Source organism: Brassica napus, chromosome A8 (genome assembly GCF_020379485.1).
Source record: "Brassica napus cultivar Da-Ae chromosome A8, Da-Ae, whole genome shotgun sequence".
NCBI lineage: Eukaryota > Viridiplantae > Streptophyta > Magnoliopsida > Brassicales > Brassicaceae > Brassica > Brassica napus.
In genome coordinates, this window is record NC_063441.1 from 8,432,044 (window position 1) to 8,455,829 (window position 23,786).

The following is a 23,786-nucleotide window of genomic DNA, read 5'->3' on the forward strand; positions in this document are numbered from 1 at the left end:
TCTTCTAACTCCTCTTCTCCATCCTCCATTGTTTTATGGAAAATGAAGACTGTGAAAACAATAAGCAGAGGTGAAAAAGAGAAGAAATCAAAAGTTTTTTGTAAACCAAAACACTATCTCGACCCAAATTGTACAGATGGGAACACAATATAACCGACTTTAACTCACACGATTTTCAAATTCTACGGCCGCGTAACACAAAAATAACTTCTAGGCGGATATAACTCGGTCTGGCGTAGAACCCAACTGTATTGGCTCAACTCGCCACAGGGAGTCTATACTTTCACGAGTTAGCGGCCGATTAAGCGGCTCATCGCCCGCAATTTAGAACAGGCAATCAATCCACTGCTCATACTTAAAAATTTGAAGAGAGATGCATTGACACTTTTAACTCACTTATATATTTACATGCTAGGGAAAACCCACCCTACGGTGTGCGGGTGAGTAAATAAAAAACAATAGAAAATATATTTTTTTTAAATATTTTCATTGTAATGTTTATTTTACTTATATTATGAAAATATAAAGTTCAATACATAAATAAGGAATTAATTTGAAGTTCAATGCATAAATTAGGAATTATTTTTCTATCTTATACATTTGTTTCTGAATGTATTGTTACTTTTTTCTCTTATATATTTTCTTTTAAATATATCGATTTAGATAATACTCACTCCGTTTCTAAATGATCCATGTTTTAGAAAAATATTTTGTTTCTAAAAGATCAATATTTTACATTTTCAATGTATATAATAGTGTAAAATTGTAAACTTCAAAAATATTAATTATATTTACTGAATTTTAATTGGTTAAATGTTATAGGAAATAACTAAACATGGAAAGTAATACATTTATTATCAAAAATTTACATGTTTTCTTAATAAGTGTGAAAACTCTAAAACATAGATCATTCTGAAACCATTTAGGAAATGTACATGAATGTGGTATGGGTAAATTTGAAGGACGTCACACAGTGGAAGAAGGAGAATCAACGACATTGATTTGGGCTATGCAAGCTACATTTTCCTTGGGTTACAAGAAAGTTATTTTTGAAGGAGATAATATCCATGTGAATAAATGCATCCAGGGTCAAGCTTTCAACTTAATCCTTGCTCAATTTATTCATACCATCCCAGCTTGGAAGGATCATTTTGAAGCAACTCAATTTGTTTATAGGAATCGAGCCTCAAACTCATGTGCTGATCTATTAGCTAGGAAGTCAGTTAATTCTGAAAATCTATGGAGTGTGTTCGGTACTTGTCTGAAAATTTTAATCTCCAATGTAATGACAGATCAATCAATATAAACCATTTTAGTCGAAAAAAGATCATTCTGAAACGGAGGGAGTATTCAAAGTGAATTGATAATAAACAAAGTACTATGTCATGCAAACTGATTAGATTTTTAAATTAGGTAGATAGTATAACAATCTAATATTTATTGTTGCTATTTTAAAATATACATACTTTTAGAAACTTTTAAATAAAGTACTATATCATGCTAACTGATTAGATTTAAAAAAAATAAAATATTATTGCTAGATTTAGAGTATGATTGATTTTTTTACTTTTATTTAATTAGATTTTACAGAATATTTTTGTACATTTGTCTTATCCAATATATATAATTAATTTATTATTTACTTTAAATTTTTGACCATATTTATCTTTTTAAATAATTTTTATTTTAATAATATATATTTTATTTAGAAGATATATTAATTGTGTACTACATTTGAATCGCTTTATTAAAATAGAAAGTTTGAACTTCAAAAATATTAAAATGTCAAATATAATATTAGATGACATATAATAATATTAATTGATGTACACATAAATGATGAACCATACACATCACTGGTTTTGGCCATACACAGCATACATGCTATGTTTAATTCATGTAAACATACAACATACACTATGGAGTGACAGTCAACGGGTGGAGGTTGATGTCATAGATTTGATCGTCTGTTGCAGCTATGGCCAAAACCAGTGTTGCTTGGATAGTGTTCCTTTCCATGGTGCGTGAGAAAAGTGTCAGTTAATGTATAAGATGATGTTGGGAGATATGTGTGCCTTCGTAAGCTATCAGAAGCAGATGATCTGCGAGGAGGGTCTCAAGACTCAAGGCTTGATGAAGACTCAGTTTCTGATTCTCTCCTTGAATTACCCATTCATGGTCTCTGTCTTGCTCTGTAAGAAAAAGAAAAAGAAAATTGAGATCACTGAACCTGAGCAGAACACAGCAAAGACAAAGAGTAAAAGGTTTTTACTAAGAAACATGATTCGTATGTACAGGAATTCGGGGCTTGTTTCTTATACCTCTCAAAGCTTTTAATCTCTAAGTAAAACAACTACGAACAATATTTATTTATGTGCAAAGAGATGAGATATTAACTACTAAGTACAGATTTGAGCTTTTCTTAGAAGTTGGTGTTTGTAACGTCACCAATAGAATAGAAACTGAAATGCATATATACAAATTTACTATTGGAACCCGCCTTTAAAAACAAGTTTCTAGTGTTTCAAAGAATTGTGAGGATGACGTTTAAGGGACGAAGGCTTACCTTTTTATAGCAAGAGTTCCACTGCCTTGAAGAAAGAGAAGATGCCTTGAATGAGTAACTGAAGTTTGATCTTGGCTAAGGAGTTAAGACGGTCTTCAATGGCGCTGAATCAATGAATCCCGTAATGTCCGGGGGGAGAAGAATCTGAGACGACGAACGGAGATAGCTAAAGAGATTCGTCATGAAGTTTCTTCTCCCATAAGCTGAAGAAACTTCATTTTGGTCCACCTAGTTACAGAAAGAAGAAGACGATGAGATGAATCCTAAGGGCATCTCCAACTCTACTCCATTTTCAACTTCAAACATCATTATGGAGTAAAATCTTCTCCAATCCCACTTCATTTTTAACTCCAAAATGGAGTAATGGCTAGGGTTACTCCATTTATGGAGTAATCTTACTCATTACTCCATTTTGGAGTTGAACTTTTTTATTTATAAAATGGTCCTTTCAATTTTTAATGTTTTTATTTCTTACTTAAATAATATTTAAAATGATACATTAACATGAAAATAGTATATTCCACAAATGATTATTTAATAATTTTTAAAAAATAATAAAAATAACAGAAAAAATAAATAATTAAAATAAAAATAAAAATAACATAAAATAAGTAATTTAATAATCTAGAAAATCCGTTCCGGATTCGCTAAAGTCGGTGAAATATTGCCCAAACGGAGAAGTCTGAGAAAGAGCTTGTTGATCTTGTGATTCAACATTTCGCTTTGATATTATTTGTATTTGTTGAGCTTGAATATACGCACGAAGATGTGGATCTTGTATGGATGAGCGTGAACTCGATGCACTAATTGAACTTGGAAGAGAAGCTCCACATTCGGGTATCAAAATTGGAGAAGATGAAAATGTCCGATTTCAAAATTTTCTTGCTCGATTTAGGAATATCAAAGATAAAGAAGCTCATTTTTATTACGAAATGCATTAGTTGATCATTTGTGGGAAAAATATTCTAATGCTCATTGTTGAACCCACATATATGTTGTCTTTTTAATGATTTCTTGTACTTTTTAATAATAAATATTTAATTCAAATAATTTGTATTTTAATTATTTATCGTAAACATAAAATAGTTGGGGTTAATTGGTAAATTTTTTATAAGTATAAGATTTTATTTGCAATTATTAATAAAATAAAATAAAATTATTTAAGAAATATTATTTTTAGAGTAAAAAATGGAGTAATACATTGGAGTAAAACCTTACTCCATTTTGGATTTATTGTTAATTGAATTATAAATAAGGAATATTTACTATATCTTTGCTTGTAAGGAATATTTACTATATCTTTGCTTGTTTATATATTCATAGGATTTATTGTTAATTGAATTACTTGTGTCATTTTTTTTGTTCTTGGCTTGTGCGAATCGTTGTTTATCCTCTATTTGGTTAGGCTAGACTTCATTGTTATGTTGTTCTGTATCATGCTTATAAGATGCAATTTCTTCCTTACTGAAAGCTGTCAAACTTCTAGGTTGTTCCTTGTTTGTCAACTTAGCGATACAAGTTGCAGGGATTTTTTTTTTTGTCGAATATGTTTGTTGTTCATATTTTGCAAGATAATCTTTTTAGATTTTTACATTGTGCCTATTTTTGTTAATCATGTTGGCAGCATTAACATTCCAGGCATTTGAAGGCTGACGCTTGAGGGTTATAGCTTGCGGGTTAATGCTGGCCCTGCTCCACCTAAGAGAGAGGAATTGCCGTGTCTATGGTCGTGTGATTATAGTGGGTAATGAAAGAAAACAAATGAGAAGTGCAATTGCATGAAAGTAATTTCTCAACTAAACTTGCTGAACAGAATTTATTTCTGTGTTTCCTTCATCAACTAGAATAGAAATTCTCAATATTTTGTAACTTAATGAGATCAGTCTTCATGGACGTTTGAATTCCACTGAAATTAGTGACTGATTTAGTTTCTTATTTGGTGTCTGTTTTTCCAGGACAAAAATCGCAGGTTTTACATATCATAATATGCAAATATGTTCTCCAAAAAATTATGCTGAAGCTTGAAATGATAGGTTGTTATGATACTTTTCAGTTTGAACTTTTTCTATGTATGTGTTTTGACTTTTCAGGTACATTTTTTTACAACAAGATTGTTCACTTTTCTAATGCTTAAGAATTTATATTATGCTTAAATATTTGGAATTTATTGTTTATATGTTTTAACTGAAAACTATATATTGTCAAGAAAGATGATATATTAGAATAATTGTTGCTACATCTGAAATAATATATAGCCAAAATAATATTTAGCTAAATTTGTGGCCATATTTGCTACAAATATTCCAGAAGAATTACTCATTAATTTATGTAGCCACCTAGAAAAGAAAAATCGGTAGCTAAAACTATCGCTAATGAGAAACATAACAAGCTCCAGCTATATTGTCGCTCGTAGCTACGGAACTTGATCTTGCTAATTCATTGCTATTTGGCAACAGATTGGCTATATGGTCATAAATAGCGGTGGAGGTAAGGCCAGCAAATTTATTTGTGGGTTATCCGTTTTCCGACTATTTTTAGCGACAAATTGTGTTTGATAGCTACAAAATAAATCATTAACTATTTCAATAGATTCCTTTAGTTTTCTGAACAGATTTCAATTTTCAGTTTTTGAACTCTTTATAGTTGTACATATATTCTTTTTGTGATGTTAATAAATTAACATTTCATCAAAAAAAAAATTTCTTTTAGTGAAGGGATAGTTTACATGTGTTATAGGTACCTAAGTTGGAAATGTTCAAAAAAAAAATTATCTAAGTTGGCTAGGGTTAAGTTTGGACCAAAAAATCCCCAAAAGTGTCTTTACATCGATCTGGTAACTTGGTAGACCGAGGCATGCTGCTTCTTACCAAGGTGATCTTCTCCTTGGGCTAATGATAATGCATGCTCCGGGTGAGGTGCATTTGGCTGAAATGAATGTCTTATTCCTCCACATTTTTCTTTTTAACCACAGACTCAAATGACTTGAAATCACTTGCATCTAACATATGATCAACATGCCTAATCACCACCAAAAGATATCCAAATGTGGGTCCTGTTGGGTATAAACTAAACCATAAAAATCCTATTGGTTAAAAGTAATATGCCAGACGCTATTCTACTGGCTAGAAGGAATTCGTAATGCCTATTGGACGGAAGGAAACTCACGCCTAAGGATAAAAGGAGTTCATGTAGATAAATGGAAATCTTATTATATCTAAAGATATATATGAATCTTTCTTAATCCAAGGGGGTACACATGATTATATACTATAAATACAAGCTCGAAAACCTAAGAAGTGAGGTTAGCACATTTGACCTATTTTTACAAAAAGCAAGCGGCTAAAACAAGTTTTCTTACTCTTATGTGTTGTACATTTTCTATTTGATCAATAAAAATTACTTTGATCTTTCATCTCTTGTCTTTCGTAGTATCACCAAGAACTGACTTTATTTGACCCTAATAGTTTGTCGGTAAAGGAAGGAGGATAGCCGAAACTAATGATGATGAGTGTAATCAAAGATGATCAAAATGTGGCCATCACGACACACACCGACTTGAAATAACATTTTGAGCCCTTGAAAGCAAGACTTAGAAATGTTCTCAGCTATAGAAATATGAAAAATGCCACCACTTGCAACCAATGGATCGTCACGAAGGTGAAAGGTCCAAACCCTGGATGAGAAAATGGAGAGATATTCCAGAAGGATGGAAGAAAGCACACAAAGTCTAGCCCAACTCGAGCCAGATAACGTGGCTCCTCAAGGAGAGAACTCCGCCTTAGAAGAAGCCCGTAACGGCTCAGAGGTTGAACTCGAGTTTGACCCATGCAAACCCTAATAGCCTTATAAATGACCCAGGGAACGTCCTCCACTAGACTCCAATGGGAAAATAGAACAAGCCGTAGATGGACAAACTCTGGATGCTAATCATGCAACCCTACATATTGTTGATGAGGACAACGAAACGGCCATAGAAACACTTGAGGCAACAATGGCTCATAAATCAAACTGATATTTCCAACATGTTGCACTTTGGGTTTGGAAACGACCGCCCATATGTGATTCTTAGTTAGAAAGTTCATTTCTTCACCCATTCCTATTTTCAGTTATACCCAATTGACATTCCTCAAGCATTCTTATAATTTGCAAGCTCGATAGAATCTACATCAACTGTGGTAATGAGAGCTTTAAAATCGAAGTAGCCCTCTCAACATAAGTATCTTCACTTAAGTATCTTTATATCAAACCTTCTTGGTGCTCTTACATCTTATCAATGCTCTGTATCGAGCAAAGTGATAGCTTTCTTCTGTAATAAATCGATTAACTCTTGGTGTATTTGTTGCATCATCTTTAATGCTATGTTCCTCTTCTTCTTATGAATGATGGTTGCCTTGATCAACTGTGTGATCATAGAGGGTTAGTTTTTCTTCCGAGTGGTCTACACCTAAAGTCATATCAGTTTCGCCCAAATATCAATGCCAAATACCAAATTTTCTGATTCTTCCTCAACATACGGTTATTTTCCTCTATGTAGCACTCCAGATCATTATGAGGCTGCTTTAAGAGTTGTTATATACTTGGAAAATAGTCAAGTACAAGATATTCAAAAATGTACTATCAATCCACTTACTCTTAGTGTGTGGTGTGATTCTTATTGGGGTGCATGCCCTATGTCACGACGGTCATTCAGTTGTTGGGTGACGGAGCGGAAATAACCGTTAGTCATTAATGTGAAAGTAACGTTAAAATTTGAGAATGCCTGTTATCTTAGCCTTCTTAAGTCTATTGAATTTTTATCATAAGTCTATTGAATTTTTAGAGAATACCAGAAGTAAGGATTCAAGAGTTGTTTTAACGCAAAGCTCTAAGTTTTATAAAATATCAATGCAAACTTAAGCTCTAAGTCCTAAAAGATTAAGATCTAACTTTCTATCCTAAAGTCTTATTCTTTATCTCTACAATATTAAGAAAGTATTGTTTTATAAAAAAAATACTAATGATAGAAAAAGAAAATATAAAACCAACGCTCAATCAGATTATGATGTACGCTACATCATTGGTCCATTCAATGCGGGGTTCTCCATAATCAAGGAAGACAACAAAACAAGAATTCGTTGGTAGAGAGAATCTTCATCGGTAGGTTACTCAACCTTCAAAAAGAGTTGACCAATTCCTCTACCCCGCTTCTTCCCCGAGGTATTTATCAAATGGTCTGCAAAGGCTGAATATAGGGACATGGCTGATACTGTCACTGAAATGTTTTGGTTACACAATCTTCTTCCAGATATTGGTGTCCACTGTACAAGTGTTACACAATCTTCTTCCAGCTCGTAATAAACCCGAATCTAAAATTAACATCTTTGCATTCTGACAGTCTATCCGCAATTCATCTTGCTACAATCCAATATTTTATGCTCATATTAAACATGTTGATATGGGTTGTTATTTCATAGGGACAAACTCATTTGTGGTGCCATGATTACCAAGCATGTTTAGAATAATTTCAACTTGCGGATATATTGACTAAGGTATTGGGACACATAATTTCGATATTTTCTTCTCAAGCTGGATAACTGTAACATTAATTCAAGATCCACCTTGAGGGGATAGGGGATACTGGAACCTAGGCGGCAATGTTAAAATCAACTTTTTTACTCATAACCTAGGTCATGTGAATATCATTGTTTGAATAATTGTTTATAAGAATCTGCCTCGTGAGCTAAAAAATACAATAATATTTTACCACTTTAGGATTCTTGACATGAAATGTGAAGCCTAAGCTCGGCTGGCTTACCTAGCCTAAATGCTACCTGATAATCTGAGGATGTCCATGTCAGTGGTGAATAAGAAAACGTCACAAGTGTTATAGAATTTAAGACCTGGATTACAAGGAAATATCGGTGTTTTCTTGTTGATAACTTTCTTAAGACACTGCCTGAGAGGAACACTTAGTTGTATGAATTTCTGACATAACGCATCATGCATGTGTGAGAAATTTCGGAAACGGACGATGCTATGCGTTTAATACGACTGACATAGTGATTACACAAGGGAAAATACAAAGCTAGCGAGTTATAGAACTCCCACAGACTTAAACCAGCATAAAACAAGACCTCAATTTTAAGTGTTAGTTAACTTTTCTTTTTTTTTTTCTTTTTTTTGGGTCAAACAGTAAACTTTTCTTTTTAAGAAGGGATATTTTCATTTTTTTTTTCTTCGATGGTTTCTTCAATTTAGAGAGGCTTGAAGCATTTCAAAGCTGTAGAAAATATGTTCTATGACATGATCACTAAAGGGTGGAAACAAAAGAAGCAATCAACCAAGTAAATCACTTTTCCTAAAGCTATCTAGACCTTATATGCAGATACAAGGGTTTAGGGGGTTTGTGAATTCAGTTAAATTTGGCAATCTATCAAGTTTGAGTTTAATAAAAACATTAACGAAAGAAAAAAGTTCCATGGATATCCAGAAACTTTGTAACAAAAGACGAATATTCTGCCTATTAAAGGAGTTTGAAATAGATAATACACACAAAACAAGCTAAAACCCACATGTCCTCTTCAATTTCTTCAATGTACCCAACCCAAAAAAATTAAATATATGCTCAATTTACATCGAAGAACAACGAAGAGGGATAGTTGAGTCTTGTCTAGCTAGATGGCTCTGATCTTCTTGCCTTTTTCAAGTGCGTGCAAAGTCCAGGCTCGGTTGGCTGCAATGGTGTCTGAGCATCTGGGGATACCAATGCGAGTGGGTTAGCTGAAAAGAAGCAAAACAACCCAGATGTTGAGAACTTGTACAAGCAAAGTTCTTAAGTACATTTCCTAAGACTATCACAAAAATCAAGATGAAGCTGCTGAAGAGAACTAAGTGGTTTGTAAAGTTTTCCAACTCATACAAGTAGTGATATTTGCATGAAAAAAAAAGAACAAAATAAAGGATGTGGGTTTTCCGATATTTCCTTATAAAAACTCTCAACAAAACAGTTGGATACAGAACAAGTCAGGTGAGGGGGAACATACCTTCAATAGGTACAGGGGCGTCGCTTGGTTCCATTGGCCGAGCTGGGCGCTTCCTTACATAGTTCTCCCGCAGAGGTTTGGGGATTTGGAACGAAAACTGGGAAAGCTTCACTCCTTGGGTTATGTATTCCGGGTTCTCATTCAAGTACCTGCAAGCCAGTAATGAGCTTATTACTAGGGTGCTATCTAACAACAATACAAAATTGGTAATCAATCATAAATAAAGCTGTCACAAAACTAACTTTTGGACCTCCACATTCGATCGAAGCTTCTTTCCTGAAGGAGTAACATAATATCTGAAAACAAAAAAAACAAAAAGAATTACGAAGAGTAACATATAAACGACAAGAGAGGAGGAGGGGGAAAGAAACGTACACATCAGCAAATTTGGTACCACCTTCACCTCTAATCCTGAGTTGGCGTTGCCAGCCAGCGGGTGGGCGAGATATACTAGGCCTATCGATAGCCCAGACACGGGTTCCATCTTGAGAGATATCTTCAGCAACATCACAAGTCACATTCGCCTTCCACTCGCAAGCTGTTTCGCAGTAAAACGGCTTTTCGAGAATCTGTTCCCTAATCTCTTCATACTTCTCCATCGAAGGCATCAGCCTCCATTTCAAACAAGTTGCGCACTGGACCGTAAAAGCCCCAATGGAAGGACACTGTGTTTTGTGCGAAGATGTCTGAGACTGGTTAGGTTCGGCTCCTTCTTCTTCGGTTTCATTCCCCCTGGGGTCATACAGAACCAACTGATTCTCGCTCACAGAGGAAGGGGCAACATTTCCTTCCTTGTTTACACTGTTTGATTCATTCCCATGGCACGATTGCGACGACATACTCAATACAGAACCACCTCCTGTAATAAAATGATAAAAAAAAAAAAAAAGAGTTCACATCATGTATGCAAGAAACACACTGAAAATATAGAATCAGCTCATTCGTTACGAGTTAAACCCTAAAATGAACAGATTCATTCAAAATGATTTTGACATCAACCCCATATAAATGGAACCAACAAGAGAGGACGAGATCCCTACACATATCATCTAAAGATTAAATGTTCAAGGAGAAGGAGAAGAAGGATCATTACACGAAGAGAAGATGGGTTTCGGAGAGAATCCGCTAAGGCTCCCTCTACAGATTTTGATAATCCGACAATCTCAGGGAACCAATTCGAACAAGAGCTTTTAGATTTGTTGGGTGCTGTTGTCGAGACATATAAATAAAAAGAGAGAGAGATATAAAATGATTTAATTCCCTTTTTGCATAAATATGTTAGCATAAAAAGACATGTTTTAGTCAAATCTTTGAGGATATTTTACCTGTTTAAGAAAGATATTTTACATATTTCACCTGTTTTAGTCAATATCTTTGATGATATTTTACCTTTTTTACATATATGTTTCTTGCAAGCTCATTGTGTAAAACTTGCATTTCACCATTATCTCTTATGAAATATAAATAAAATATATGTAAAAAGGGAATTAAAATATTTAGTCAAAATTTTAATATTTTAATACCCTTTCTACATATATTTTATTAATAAAATAGTGTGACAAATATTTTAATTCCCTTTCTACATATATTTTATTTATAAAATAGTGTAACAAATATTTTAATTCCCTTTCTACATATATTTTATTTATATTTTATAAGAGATAATTTTATTATATTTTCACATGGATGTTGAGTAACCATTGCTATAAGGGCCAGTCCAGAAGACAAGTAATCCAAAACATCGATTGCTCGACTTCTAGTTGGGCCGGCCTAGAGGATAATTCATCCAAAAAATCGATTATATCATTAAATTTAAATGGACATACAGTAAAACTTATATAAATTAATACTCGATAAATTAATAATTTTTATAAATTAATAAATTATGCCGGTCCCAATTTGGACCGGTTCAAAATTTGATATATATATTGATAAAATAATAAGATAATAATTTTTAGAAAATTTTATATAATATATGGTTCCATTAAAATTATAAATTAATCATTTATATGTATACATATTTTCTTAACACTTAATATATTTTTTATTAGATTTAGTAATATTATATCTAAAACCACATTTAAGTTATATGCAATATATATTATATACACTAAATAATATAATAAAATTAAAATAAATGTGAAATTTCAAAAAAATAACAATTAATATTTATACAGTAAAATCAAATATTTTTCTTATCATAGAATAAATATATCTTAAAATAAAAATCTAAATTAAGGAAACTTTTGTAAATTAATATCTCTATAAATTAATAAAATTCAAAGTCCCAACATTATTAATTTATAGAGGTTCTACTGAATTTTAGTTTTATTTTTTTATTAATATTTACAAATAAATAAAATTGATTAAGTTTTAGTTAAAATAATATATATTGGACATTTTTAGTTATGATAATTTGAATTCACGATGTTTGAATTTGATGTTTTTTTAAATGATATGCATTCAAACATACCTACTGATGATATGTTTATGGAACTAAATTTTTTATGAGGATCAATACCAAAAAGTTAGAAATCCTATTAAAATATATATTTTTTTGTAAATGGATGATTGTTTTTTGTCACTATCTAACATACATAAATTGTTAAGTGTCTCATGTTGAATATTTTAATATCTATAACCATATGTAAAAGGAGTTTTTCTAAGTTAAAACTAATAAATAGTTATTTGTGGTATAACATGTTACACAAGGGATTACATGGAGTAGATTAATTTTCTTGTAAACAAAAGATTGCTATGGTTAATTTTTTTATTACATTAGTTTAATGAATGGTTTTGCAAGGACAATTGCAAAAAAAAGATATATATATATAATTTATTGTTTAAAGTTTATTATTTTTTATAAACAGTTGATGTGATTCGATTGTTTTATTCAAATTCCAGTTACTTTTATATTAGTGGTTCTATAATTTAGATAAATATATTAAAGGGCATAGTTTTAAATTGGATTAGGGCATTGTAAAACGTTAAGCCGGCACTGACTAGTAGCTTGTGTTTAAGTTTTTTTTTTCTTTCTGAAATCTCTCATTGTGGAACATCTTTCCGGAAATGGATCAAGTTTCATTTTGGGAACGATTTGGTTTTTATATTGTGTTTCTGCAATGGTGATATTGGATGGGAACTGTCAAGCCTGACTATATATTGATTTGTTCTTTGCAGCCCATACCTCGTTCAACTGTATCTTAACTAAAATTAACTTGAAACAAAATTGATAAAATCAACATAATAGAAAAACCTATATAACTATGAGAATTAGTGTCGTGTTATGTTAATGGTATCTGAAGTCTGTCTGCTATTGTTCAAACGAAAACACCTAATACACCTTATTTCGAAACAAACCAGCATAACTAAAGGGTAAAATCAATGATGCTTGTCCTTGCTAGTTTCTAGTGCAAAAATATTATTATTTTTTAATTCTTCTATAATGTAATCTTTTCCAAATCAATTTAAACAAAAGAAAGTGCTAAATTTACTGCAATATGGACTTTTTTTCTGTAAATTTCTATTATGAATAATAGTGAATCGTAAATTTCAAACAATTAATTGATTTTGTTGAGTTGCTATTATTTTTACTGAAAATTGATACACAAAATGATGCATTTGTGATATAAATACTTAATGTATTTTTTTAATATGTGAGAAACAAACGAAAAAAATAGTATATTTGTGAAATGCAGAGAGTACTTTTTTGTTGGCTAAAACACAATAATTTGTTACCTGAACAATTATTATGGTAACTCATATTAGGTCAATCCCAGTGGAAACTGAAAGTTCCAAATCTATTTTAACAACGCTTGACAGATCTCAATTATTTTAGAAAATATTTAGCCAACTCATTCAAATAACTTAAATCTTATTCATATCTCATACTACAATGAACTCTTTTTTAACAAATCAGAATAAGAAACTAATTAAAAAAAATTGAAACCCTATTAACATACAAAATGTTTTTGATACTCCATGGATTGTTTTGAAGGATTTCAACGAGGTTATTTCTACAAAGGATCACTTTAGCTCTGCTTCTTTCTCTTCACATAGAGGCACACTTGACTTTAGGGATTGTCTTCAAAGGGATCTATTTGACCAATTCTTTTACTTGGTCAAACCGCCATATATATAAGAAACTAAGCAAAATTCTTACTAATGATGTTTGTTTCACAAAATTTTCGGAATCTACTAGGGTCTTTAGCTAGCCCGGAATTTCAGATCACAGAACATGTTGTGTGTTTTTGGATCAGCTAAACAATAAACAAAAAGGCCTCTCAAGTTTTATGTGCATCTAAACAACCGCCTTGGTTTTTCAGAACTGATAAGTGGTTGCTGAAGGACATTCCTTTCTTTGGTTCAAAACAGTTAAGAATCTAAAGGTGCTGAAGAGCCATCTGCCAATAGGTTTCTCTGTCTTCTCCCTCACCCCAGGCTGTTGAGGCTGAGGCGACAATAAGAGGTAAATGGCTAATCCTTGCAAAGGCTGAAGACTCTTTCCTACAAAAACACTCAAGGATTCAGTGGACGGTTGATGGTGATGTAAATACTGCATTTTACCACATGACAATTATTGTTGATCAAAATCAAATAACTCTATTAACTTTTGTAAATTAATATCTCTATAAATTAATAAAAATTCAAAGTCCCAGACAGAGAGAGAGAGAAGTTCTAGAGAGATTTTAGAGAGAGAGAGAGAAATTGAGAGAGAGAGAGAGAGAGAGAGAGAGAGAGAGAGAGAGAGAGAGAGAGAGAGAGAGAGAGAGAGAGAGAGAGAGAGAGAGAGAGAGAGAGAGAGAGAGAGAGAGAGAGAGAGAGAGAGAGAGAGAGAGAGAGAGAGAGAGAGAGAGAGAGTTGTGTTGAATGACACATGTATGGATCAAGAGCATATACCAGAGGCTAAGGAAGCTCCAATGAAATGGTCCAAGAACATGAGACTTAATTATAGAAGGGTTAAACAAGGTAATAGACCTGCCTAACTACAATGCCAAGTTGGAGATGCTTTCATAATCCCACCTGGAGTCAGTAAGCTCTAAGAAAACTCCAGTGCAATCGAGTTAGGGGATCGGATGTTTGTTTCACCATATGTCATCTTCATCCAGATGATCCATTTATATGATCTATCCAGATTTTATGAGACTGTTTGTTTGTATGTCTAGATGGTTCATCTAGATGAATCATCTAAATAGACTTATGTTTGTTTCTTTATTTTCATTTCCATCTTAATGAATTTAGTAAACAAATGACTAAAATATCCTTGTTTTGATTTATTGATTTTTTTATTTTTTTTTCATAATTAATTTTTCTTAATTGTCTAAAATATAAAAATAGTTTTGGAGGGAAATAAAATTTTTCAGTTTGAGCAGAAATTTGATTTTGCGAATTTAATGAGAAAACATGTTTTGCAATTTGACGGGAAAACGCATTTTTGGCGGGAAAACACATTTTTTTGTTTTTGGCGGGAAAACATGTTTTTCATTTTTGGCGGAAAACACATATTTCTCTTTTTGGTACGAAAACTCGTTTTTCAGTTTTTTTGGTGGGAAAACATGTTGTTTAGTTTTTGGCGGGAAAACTTATTTTTCAGTTTTTGGCGGAAAAACGCATTTTTGCGTTTTGGCGAGAAAATATATTTTCCGTATATGGCAGGAAAACGTGTTTTTTCGTTTTTGGCGGGAGAATACATTTTTTTATTTTGCGGGAAAACATATTTTTCTGTTTGGCGGGAAAACGTATTTTTCGGTTCTGGCGTAAAAACGCGTTTTTCGTTTTTGGCGGTTTTGTCATTTCTGTGAATAACAAAATAATATTAGGTTTATGTTTGTAGTTTGTAAATCATATTAGGGGTATAATAGACATTATACCATTTTGACAGATTCATCTTCATCCAAATGTTCAAATTGGTTCAGCTGGATGAATTTTAAAATTAACCTAAATTTCTGAAACTCATTCAGATGAATCATTCAGATAAGTTACAATTTTACATCTAAGCAAACAAAACTTTCATCTTCGTCCAGATGATTCATCTATATGGTGAAATAAACATGCCTTACACTTAACATAAGATTTGTAAGATTGAGCATCAAAGATCCTCATCCTCGAAGTGAACAAGGTACACATATTTATTTCCAGGAAAATGTACCCAAAACATAATGAATACCTCATAGATTGCATTGGGATCTCAATACTCCGAAAACCACGTAAATAGTATTACATCACATACATGTTATGCTTACAGTTACACTACAAATAGCAATAACCGGTGTGATTGGTAAGAGCTGTAATTTCATTTTTTGGCTGTAAAAATATTGCTGTGACTTTTTTGGCTTTGGCTCTAAATTTTTAACTTTTAAAAATATTTCAATTTGGGCTGTAAAAATTTGTCTTTGCAGAGAAATTATAAAGACATAGATTTAAAGAAATGCTGTGAACTTAAAAAAAAAGACTGGGAGTTAAAAAAAAATATATAAATCAAAATTAGTGTAGATTTAGAGTTGTGCGTATAATTGTGGCTATGGAGAGCAACTACAGTAATAGACAACTTTTCCACTTATTTTACAACAACGATTGATTTAGGATTCAGGCATGATGGTAAACAAACATTCGTCTTCAGCGAGGATATAGATCTGTGATCGAGGCATCATCAACAGAATCAAGTGGGTCTTTTCTGGGTCTACTCTGAAAGAAAATACTTGGTTTCCTAGGCACGGGCAATGTCACAGTATTACTAGTGAGCATCAGAACAATGTTTGACAAGGTAGGACGATCTACAGGATCTTCTTGAATACACAAAAGACTAATATGGATACATCGAACAACTTCATTCCTTTGGCAATTATCTACGATAACTGGATCCAGGAGGTCAAGAGGTGTCCCATTAGTCCAAAGCCTCCACGCCTAGATTATTAATCTATCAATCAATACTTACAATCATGGTCAGGTAAATATAGAACTTGATTAGCTCAAAACTTACGTAAGAGACAAAGTTATGTATCCCATCGGTTGGGTAGAAGCTGCTATTCCTCTTGCCGCTTAGAATCTCAAGAACTAACACACCGAAGCTATACACATCAGACTTCATTGAGTATTGACCATGCATTGCATACTCGGGAGACATGTAACCACTGAAACTCACAACAAAAACTAAGTCTCCAAAATTTAAAAAAAAAAAAAAAAAAAAAACAAAAACATAATGTATGAGAAGTTAAGAAAAAGACTTACCAGGTACCAACTATTATGTTTGTGTTTTGTTGGGTTTGATCTAATCCAAAGATCCGAGCCATTCCAAAATCTGAAATTTTAGGATTCATATCCGTATCTAAGAGAATGTTACTTGCTTTGAGATCACGGTGTATGATTTTGAGTCGTGAATCTTGATGAAGATACAAAATCCCTCGAGCAACTCCACCTATAATATTGTATCGTCGAGTCCAATCAAGATGGACTTGCTTTTCAGGGTCTGTGCACAGCCATATATTACAGTTAGCTATAATGATATGCATCCCAAGACTCAAGAATCATTGAAACAAAGTATTAAATGAAACTAACCAAAGAGAACGCAATCAAGGCTTTTATTCGGCACATACTCGTAGACTAGTACTCTTTCTTCTCCTTGTAGACAAAATCCGAGAAGTTTAACCAGATTCCTGTGCTGTAGCTTTGCAACAAGGACAACCTCATTCTTGAACTCTGCTTCGCCTTGTCCTGATGACTTTGACAGTTTCTTCACCGCAACATCAGTCCCATCCAATAGTGTACCCTACCGTTTTCATCAGCATCATCCCATTATCTAAACGTGCTGGCACAAAATTTGAAGACAAAACACAACTTAAGGCAGTTAAGGAGCAAATATTACCTTGTATACCTCACCAAATCCACCTTGACCAATCTTATTATTCTCTGAAAAATCAGCTGTTGCAGTTTGAATTGATCTATAGTCTATTTGTAGTGAGTCTGCGGTTGTTATATTATCTCCTGTTGCACAGTGAAACTCTTAGATGCAAGAAAAAGATGCTGAGGATTGATACCACTGAAAGTTCAAACCCAAAAAAGAATGTTAATACTAGAAATATTTACCATCGAGTGCATATGATATGTGATAAGCCTTATTTGACCCCTTTGCAAGGAAACAATAACCAGCTATGAAAAGCAGAACAGCCACCATAATAGCCACAACAATGGCTACCACTAACCCAGTTGAACTCCCACCTTTCTCTGCTTTCCAAACAACAATGTAGATCAATAACAAATAAAAATGAGGTGGAAACTTATATCACTTGCACTTTCGATTGGTATCAAAGTGGGCATCTGTAGAAAGTTTAACTCAATACACATGTGAGGACCCTGGAGAAAGAGATGGATGATATAGTACGATTGATGGGTTCGCTTCAAAAAAATCTTAAGTTGACACTGAAACTATAGATATTGGAAGGTGTATATGAAGGCAATCATTCAAGGTATCGATGAAGATGATAATGTAGCACGTGAAGTTGAGAGAGAGAAATGTCAATAAGATATTTGGAGAGTTTAATCGAAGAAAACGTGCAACTATAGATATGTTTAGAAAATATTTAGTTTATGATGTATTCCTTTAATTTTGGAGAATTTTTTTTTCTTTTATACCTAGATGAATGTAATATTGCATTTATGAGCTTATGGGATCATAGATATAAGATATAAAGGAGGCGTGTATTGCTAAGGTTAGCCGAAAATATTGAAAAAGTAGTTGTTGCTTTCTTATAGATAGTAAAAATACAAGTGAATTACTTGTTGGAACACAAGTTTGGTTGTTAAACGAAACATGCTTACAAGATTTGGTGTTAAAAGTTAAGTTAGAGATCGTTTGGTCACAAGCTACTGTGTGTCCCTAGCCGGTGTGTAAACTCAAGTAAGGGTGTTGTAAACATCTTCAAAATTCCTAATAAAAATAAAAATTAGCGTGCTGAGGTTTGGTAATTTTGTGTTTCATCAACGAATAACAATGGAAAGGACGAAACTGTGTACATTAATTTCTGAAACATGAATAAACAGAGGAAGAAGACAAAGCTCTGACCAGGTTGCGGAGGAGTAGAAAGCAGCTGTGGTGGTGGTGATGGTTTTATAGTGGCTGATTCATTGTAAAACAGGTAAAGCTCGTATCTTGCGGAACAGCTAGGCACAACAAATCTTTCTCCAGTTCTGTCAATGGATAACTGATTGATGCTCTGTTGCAGGCAACTCAAACAGTCTTCTCTGGACAGATCTGGAGTGCACTGAACCAACCCGTACAAAGTCTGGGATGCAGTCCAATTGGCTTTTCTCGCATCGAATTTTCTGGAACTGCTCGCGGCTTCAACGGCGGCTGGGTTCAGCGTCGACAAGACCAAATCTCTGAACCTGTCTTTTTGGTTAGATGTAACATTTTTGGTGTTCTTTAACACTAGAGATCCCTCGGTGTTTACGGTCGAGAGAATATTTCGGTTAGAGTATCTGACCATGCACTGATCGTAATAGAGCACGACATTTTCCTCCTCGGGACACCGATCTAAGGTGTCTTTGACGACAAAGGCTACGCAGTTACGGCAAACTTCCGCCGAGACATCTCCCCGGCAAAGGAAAAGTCCGTTGACCATGTCCGGGTCTTCCCCGGCGGTGGCGTTTTGGAACCCTGTGGAGTAGGAGGCGTTTTGGGAAGAGAGAGAAGACAGGACGGTTCTAAGATTGGTGAAGTAGGTGCTGCGGCTGGAATAAGTTGCCGTGTCTGGACAGTTGTATCCCAGGTAAGTGGGATCTTGAGCAGAAGCTCTGAGGAACAAGAAAAGAAAAAGGAAAATCAAAGAGGCGCAAGAAGACATGATTCGGGTGTCTTCGATTTGCGTTTGTGGAAAATTCATATGAAATAAAAGTTGATATTGGCGCGAAACCGATAATGGGGGTTGTGGCGAGTTACGACGCGTTGACGCGTGACTATAAGAAAGTCAAGGTCCTGAGTAAACGCGACCAACTTTTCTTGAGCTACCAAGAGGAAAAAGACAACTGAAAAACCTAGTCATGTTATTACCACTAGATTATTCACCCCGCCCTGCACGCTACGTGGTTATTTATAATAATAACTAGAAAATTCCATACTCCAAATAAATTTTATTAAACTTTTAAATATTCAGTTTAATTCAAACTAATTATTTCACTCATTTTTATAACATTTACTTTTAAATCTATGCTTATTTTAATACTAAAACTACAATTTTTAAACCAAAATATTAGTAACTTTTATAAATTAATATTAATACCAAAATATTTATAAATTAATTTTTCTTATTTCTTAATTTTTTTATTTTTTTATAATTTTAGGGAAATTGCCACAAATAACACATTCATAGTACCACTTTTCACGTTTACACTAACTACTTTTATCCTCAATTTTAATGAAATGTAAAAAACATTTATATTTCTAGGGTTAACTAATTTAAACTTAGGGTTTAGAGTTGAAGGGTGGAGTAGGATTTTTAGAATAAAAAATTTAAGATTATAATAAATATTTAAATAAGTACTTAAAAAATATATAAAAATAAAATAAAATAATAGTTTCAAACATAATTTTTCGATTTTCAAAAAGAAATTTGGAAAAAAAAAATAAAAAAAAATAGAAAAAGTTCAAATTTGAAAAAGTATAATTCTAAAATATAAAAAAAAATATTTTATTTTTATTTTTTAATTTTAATTATTTTATTTATTTATTTATATAATAATTTATTATATATATAGATAACAAGGGTCTAAGAGTGTATTGCCACTTAATAAAAACGATATTTTTGAAAATGTCTCTTTAGTGGTGGTAAAGATGAAAAGTGGTACCTTGAAAGTGATAAACATAAAATTTCTCCATTATTTTATATTCTTTAAAATAATTAGTTCTAGCTATTTCTTTATTTATATTTATACATATAATTATATTATTTATAAAATATAAATTTTACTCCCTAATATTATATAGATGGTTCGATGCATAAAATCTGCTTGTACACTATTGTGATTATTTTCATCATACATTTTAGCTAGGGCAATTCTCATAAATAGACAATTTTCAAATTTTGGTCACAAAAATACACCACAAGGAAGAAAGTGACCAAAATGTTCCATTTAATAGGTAAAAAGACCCTAATACCCTAGATATATAAAAATAATAAAAATAAATTAACTTTTTTTATAGTTTTAGATCATATGTTTTCAAATTTGAATTTTTTATAAATTTTTTTTTTAAATTTTGTTTTTTTTGAATTTTTTTAATTTTTATTTTCAAATTTTCTTTTTGTAATTCGAAAATAATTTTTGAAACTATTTTTAAAATTTTTATTTTCAAATTTTTAATATTTATTTTTTATTTTATAAAATTTTAAACCTCAATCTCAAAACCAAACCCCTTAACTCTAAACCCTAAGGTTTGGATTAGTTAACCCTAGGGATATAAATGTATATTTACTTCTTTAACGAAACATTTTGATCATTTTGATTCTTAGAATCTATATTTGTGGCCAAAACCATTTTAGTGCTATCCTTGGGTATTTTCCTTTTAGTTATATCTACTTTTATTAATAAATTAGGTTTGTATCAGCGCCACGCGCGGATTATATATTTATATTTTTTTCTGTTTAGAAAAATATGAATATGTGTTATTGACAGTTTTATCATTTTGTATCAAAAAAACCTACAAACTTTGTACATGAAAAGTACGATAAGATTTTGGGTTCTATTTTGTTAATGTTTTGTTGACGATTTCATATGGGCGTAAATTTTATTTGTAACGCTAAATTCATGTATATAAGTACCAATCTGCACATAATGGTAGAGTAAACTTAGTATTGCTCATTTTGAATAGGGTTGAGTGAGAAATAAATTATATAATTGGTCAGAGATGGTTAGTGATTCTACTTGGTCTTGCATAAAAGTAAAAATTATTATAGAATTTTTGTTAAGCAAAGAATAATATCAATACATGATGTCAAAATATAAAGAACATAGGATAGTGAAAGAAATTATGCCGAAAACATTGGCTTTGTTAAATCAAGTTGTGGATTTGTGGTGGAGTAGACTTTAGTTCCATTGTTTTTATTTCTGGTTTTATCTTCACAAATTTGTATGAAGCATTCTCCATCTTCTTGTTGAAGTAAAATCAGGTTCCTTAAGAGATTTTAAGAGATTTTGGAGGGATTCTCCACAAAATAATGGACCCCACATCTATATACACATATACAATATATACATATATATTTATGGCAAGTTTAGAATTCCAGTGGGTAGAACACCAATTGGAGCTCTTAAATAGAAGAGGATATTAATTTCCCTAATATTAATGAAAGTAGTTAGAAGATATTGTTTAAGGTTGAAAACTAATATGCTTTAATTTTCATAATTTTTGATTAGCTTGCGGCGAAGACAACTTTATGTTGTGACATGTGTGCTTTGCAGAAGCAAAATAATTAACATAGTATTTTTGGGTTAATTATTTGGTTTATTGTTAATTAGTTCTAAAACTATCTAAAGCTTAATGAATTTATAACTTTTTTTTGAAAATATAGCAACTTATTATCTTTTACTTAAACACGTCTATTAAAATATTTACTTTGTATACTAAAATAATAACTATTTGATTTTTTTTTTAATTATGTAAGTATTTTTTGGATATACTTATTTATTTTGCATATTAATTTTCAAAAAACATACATTTTTCTTATATATTTTTTTCAAAATATATCAACTAAAAATATCAGTAAATATAAATTTCAATTTTTTTTTATGAAAAGATAGATTCATATCTTAGATAAAGAACTTAACTAAATGCAATGAATAAAACTAATCTGATTTTGCCGAATTATTATCAGAAATATTTTAATTCCGTTTAGAGAGATATGTAATTCAATATATCTGAAAATGAATAACCGAATCAATCTAGATTCTTATAAAAAATAAAAAAATTAACTTTATTATATTTTTTTATTTCATACATATAAATTACAAAATGACTCAAGATACATTGATAAATGAAAATGAACTTTTAATTAAATTGTTATGATTTAATTCTTTTGAAAATTTATATATAAGCATGAGATTATAAATTTTAAATTGATCAATAATTTAATTTGTATATTCAATTCTCACTACAAAATATATCAAATCATATATAATTCTATCAAATTTACAAATCTAAGACAAAATAACTAAACTAAATGCATTAACAAAAATAATCAAATTTATAAAAATTATAATATCATGGTTGAATTCATAAAAATATATATAATCTAACATACCTTAATAATAACCAAACCGACCAAATACTTTATATGCAAAGCACATGTCTAATTAAAATAACATAATATTGTTTAAAGTAATCATTGTAGTGTGGTTACTTTATAAATAGAAAATTAGCTAGTATATTATATGAATCTAATATTATTTATAAGATGAAATATAAATATCATAATAAGATAAACAAAAGAGTGACTTATTTAAATATTAATAATATATATAAAGTTTTAGTAGTGTTGGTGCTCATCTTCACTACTTCAGTTGTGTTGCATGAGCTTCAAAGCAAAGAAAAGGCAATTTTCTTATAACACAAATGGTATTGTTGAATCTCTCAATTTTAACAAACCATCTAAAATAATTCCCACTAAACATGTTTAGCCAAACAAAATCAACCTTAAATGTTAATGTACTAATATTCTCTGGTTATGTGTGGTGTCTTGTTATCTTTGTCTTGTTTTTGTAGTTGTTTCTTCTCGGTTTAGACAAAAACTTGTCTAACTGAACTTCCACACATTCTTAACCTTTGAGCTCTATATTACTTCTAAGTATACACACATATAAAAAAACCTAGCTTCTTTGTTGTGTTCTCTTATATGGACTGTTATACCAATGTGTATATATATGTATTTTCATTTTTCCAACATAAAATATTTCCTTAATTGTACCTGAATTGAAAAATAATAATTGAATGGACTTAGTTTCATTGATACCAAAGAAGATTCAGTTTGGTTCACAGTTTGTCTTGAAACCAAATTCGAATGCGGCAAATATGACATTGCATTGCTTTGGCGATGTCATTGAGGAAAAGCTCGTGGGTCTCTTGTAACTTCTGTTGTTTCTTCAACATCATCTGTAGGTACCACCCAGTTTTCAATTTGTATTTGCAAGGAGCTTTGAATATGGGGCATATA

At 31.7% G+C, this 23,786-nt stretch overlaps 2 protein-coding genes across 4 annotated transcripts; both read right to left on the reverse strand.

Moving 5' to 3' along the window:
* Window positions 1–8,983: 8,983 nt before the first annotated feature.
* LOC106418761 (methyl-CpG-binding domain-containing protein 2-like) lies at window positions 8,984–10,856 on the reverse strand. 2 transcript variants are annotated; one of them, XM_013859519.3, is made up of 5 exons: window positions 10,682–10,856; window positions 9,964–10,447; window positions 9,831–9,884; window positions 9,589–9,737; window positions 8,984–9,298 (listed from the first exon to the last, which is right to left on the reverse strand). In XM_013859519.3, the coding sequence occupies exons 2-5, from the start codon at window positions 10,425–10,427 to the stop codon at window positions 9,216–9,218; spliced, it is 750 nt and encodes a 249-aa protein (XP_013714973.2). In that variant the 5' UTR covers window positions 10,428–10,447; window positions 10,682–10,856; the 3' UTR covers window positions 8,984–9,215. The 2 variants fall into 2 exon arrangements, with proteins under 2 accessions (XP_013714973.2, XP_013714972.2); XM_013859518.3 differs by having other exon boundaries at window positions 8,984–9,325; window positions 10,682–10,855.
* A 5,184-nt stretch (window positions 10,857–16,040) lies between these two features.
* LOC106418759 (cysteine-rich receptor-like protein kinase 10) lies at window positions 16,041–19,655 on the reverse strand. Of its 2 annotated transcripts, none has more exons than XM_013859515.3 (7): window positions 18,647–19,640; window positions 17,671–17,808; window positions 17,450–17,568; window positions 17,143–17,353; window positions 16,816–17,053; window positions 16,568–16,718; window positions 16,041–16,491 (listed from the first exon to the last, which is right to left on the reverse strand). In XM_013859515.3, exons 1-7 carry the CDS (start codon window positions 19,464–19,466, stop codon window positions 16,204–16,206), a joined length of 1,965 nt encoding a protein of 654 aa, XP_013714969.1. In that variant the 5' UTR covers window positions 19,467–19,640; the 3' UTR covers window positions 16,041–16,203. The 2 variants fall into 2 exon arrangements, 1 of the variants encoding a protein (XP_013714969.1); XR_007315644.1 differs by having other exon boundaries at window positions 16,296–16,491; window positions 16,568–16,737; window positions 18,647–19,655.
* Between the last annotated feature and the right edge of the window lie 4,131 nt (window positions 19,656–23,786).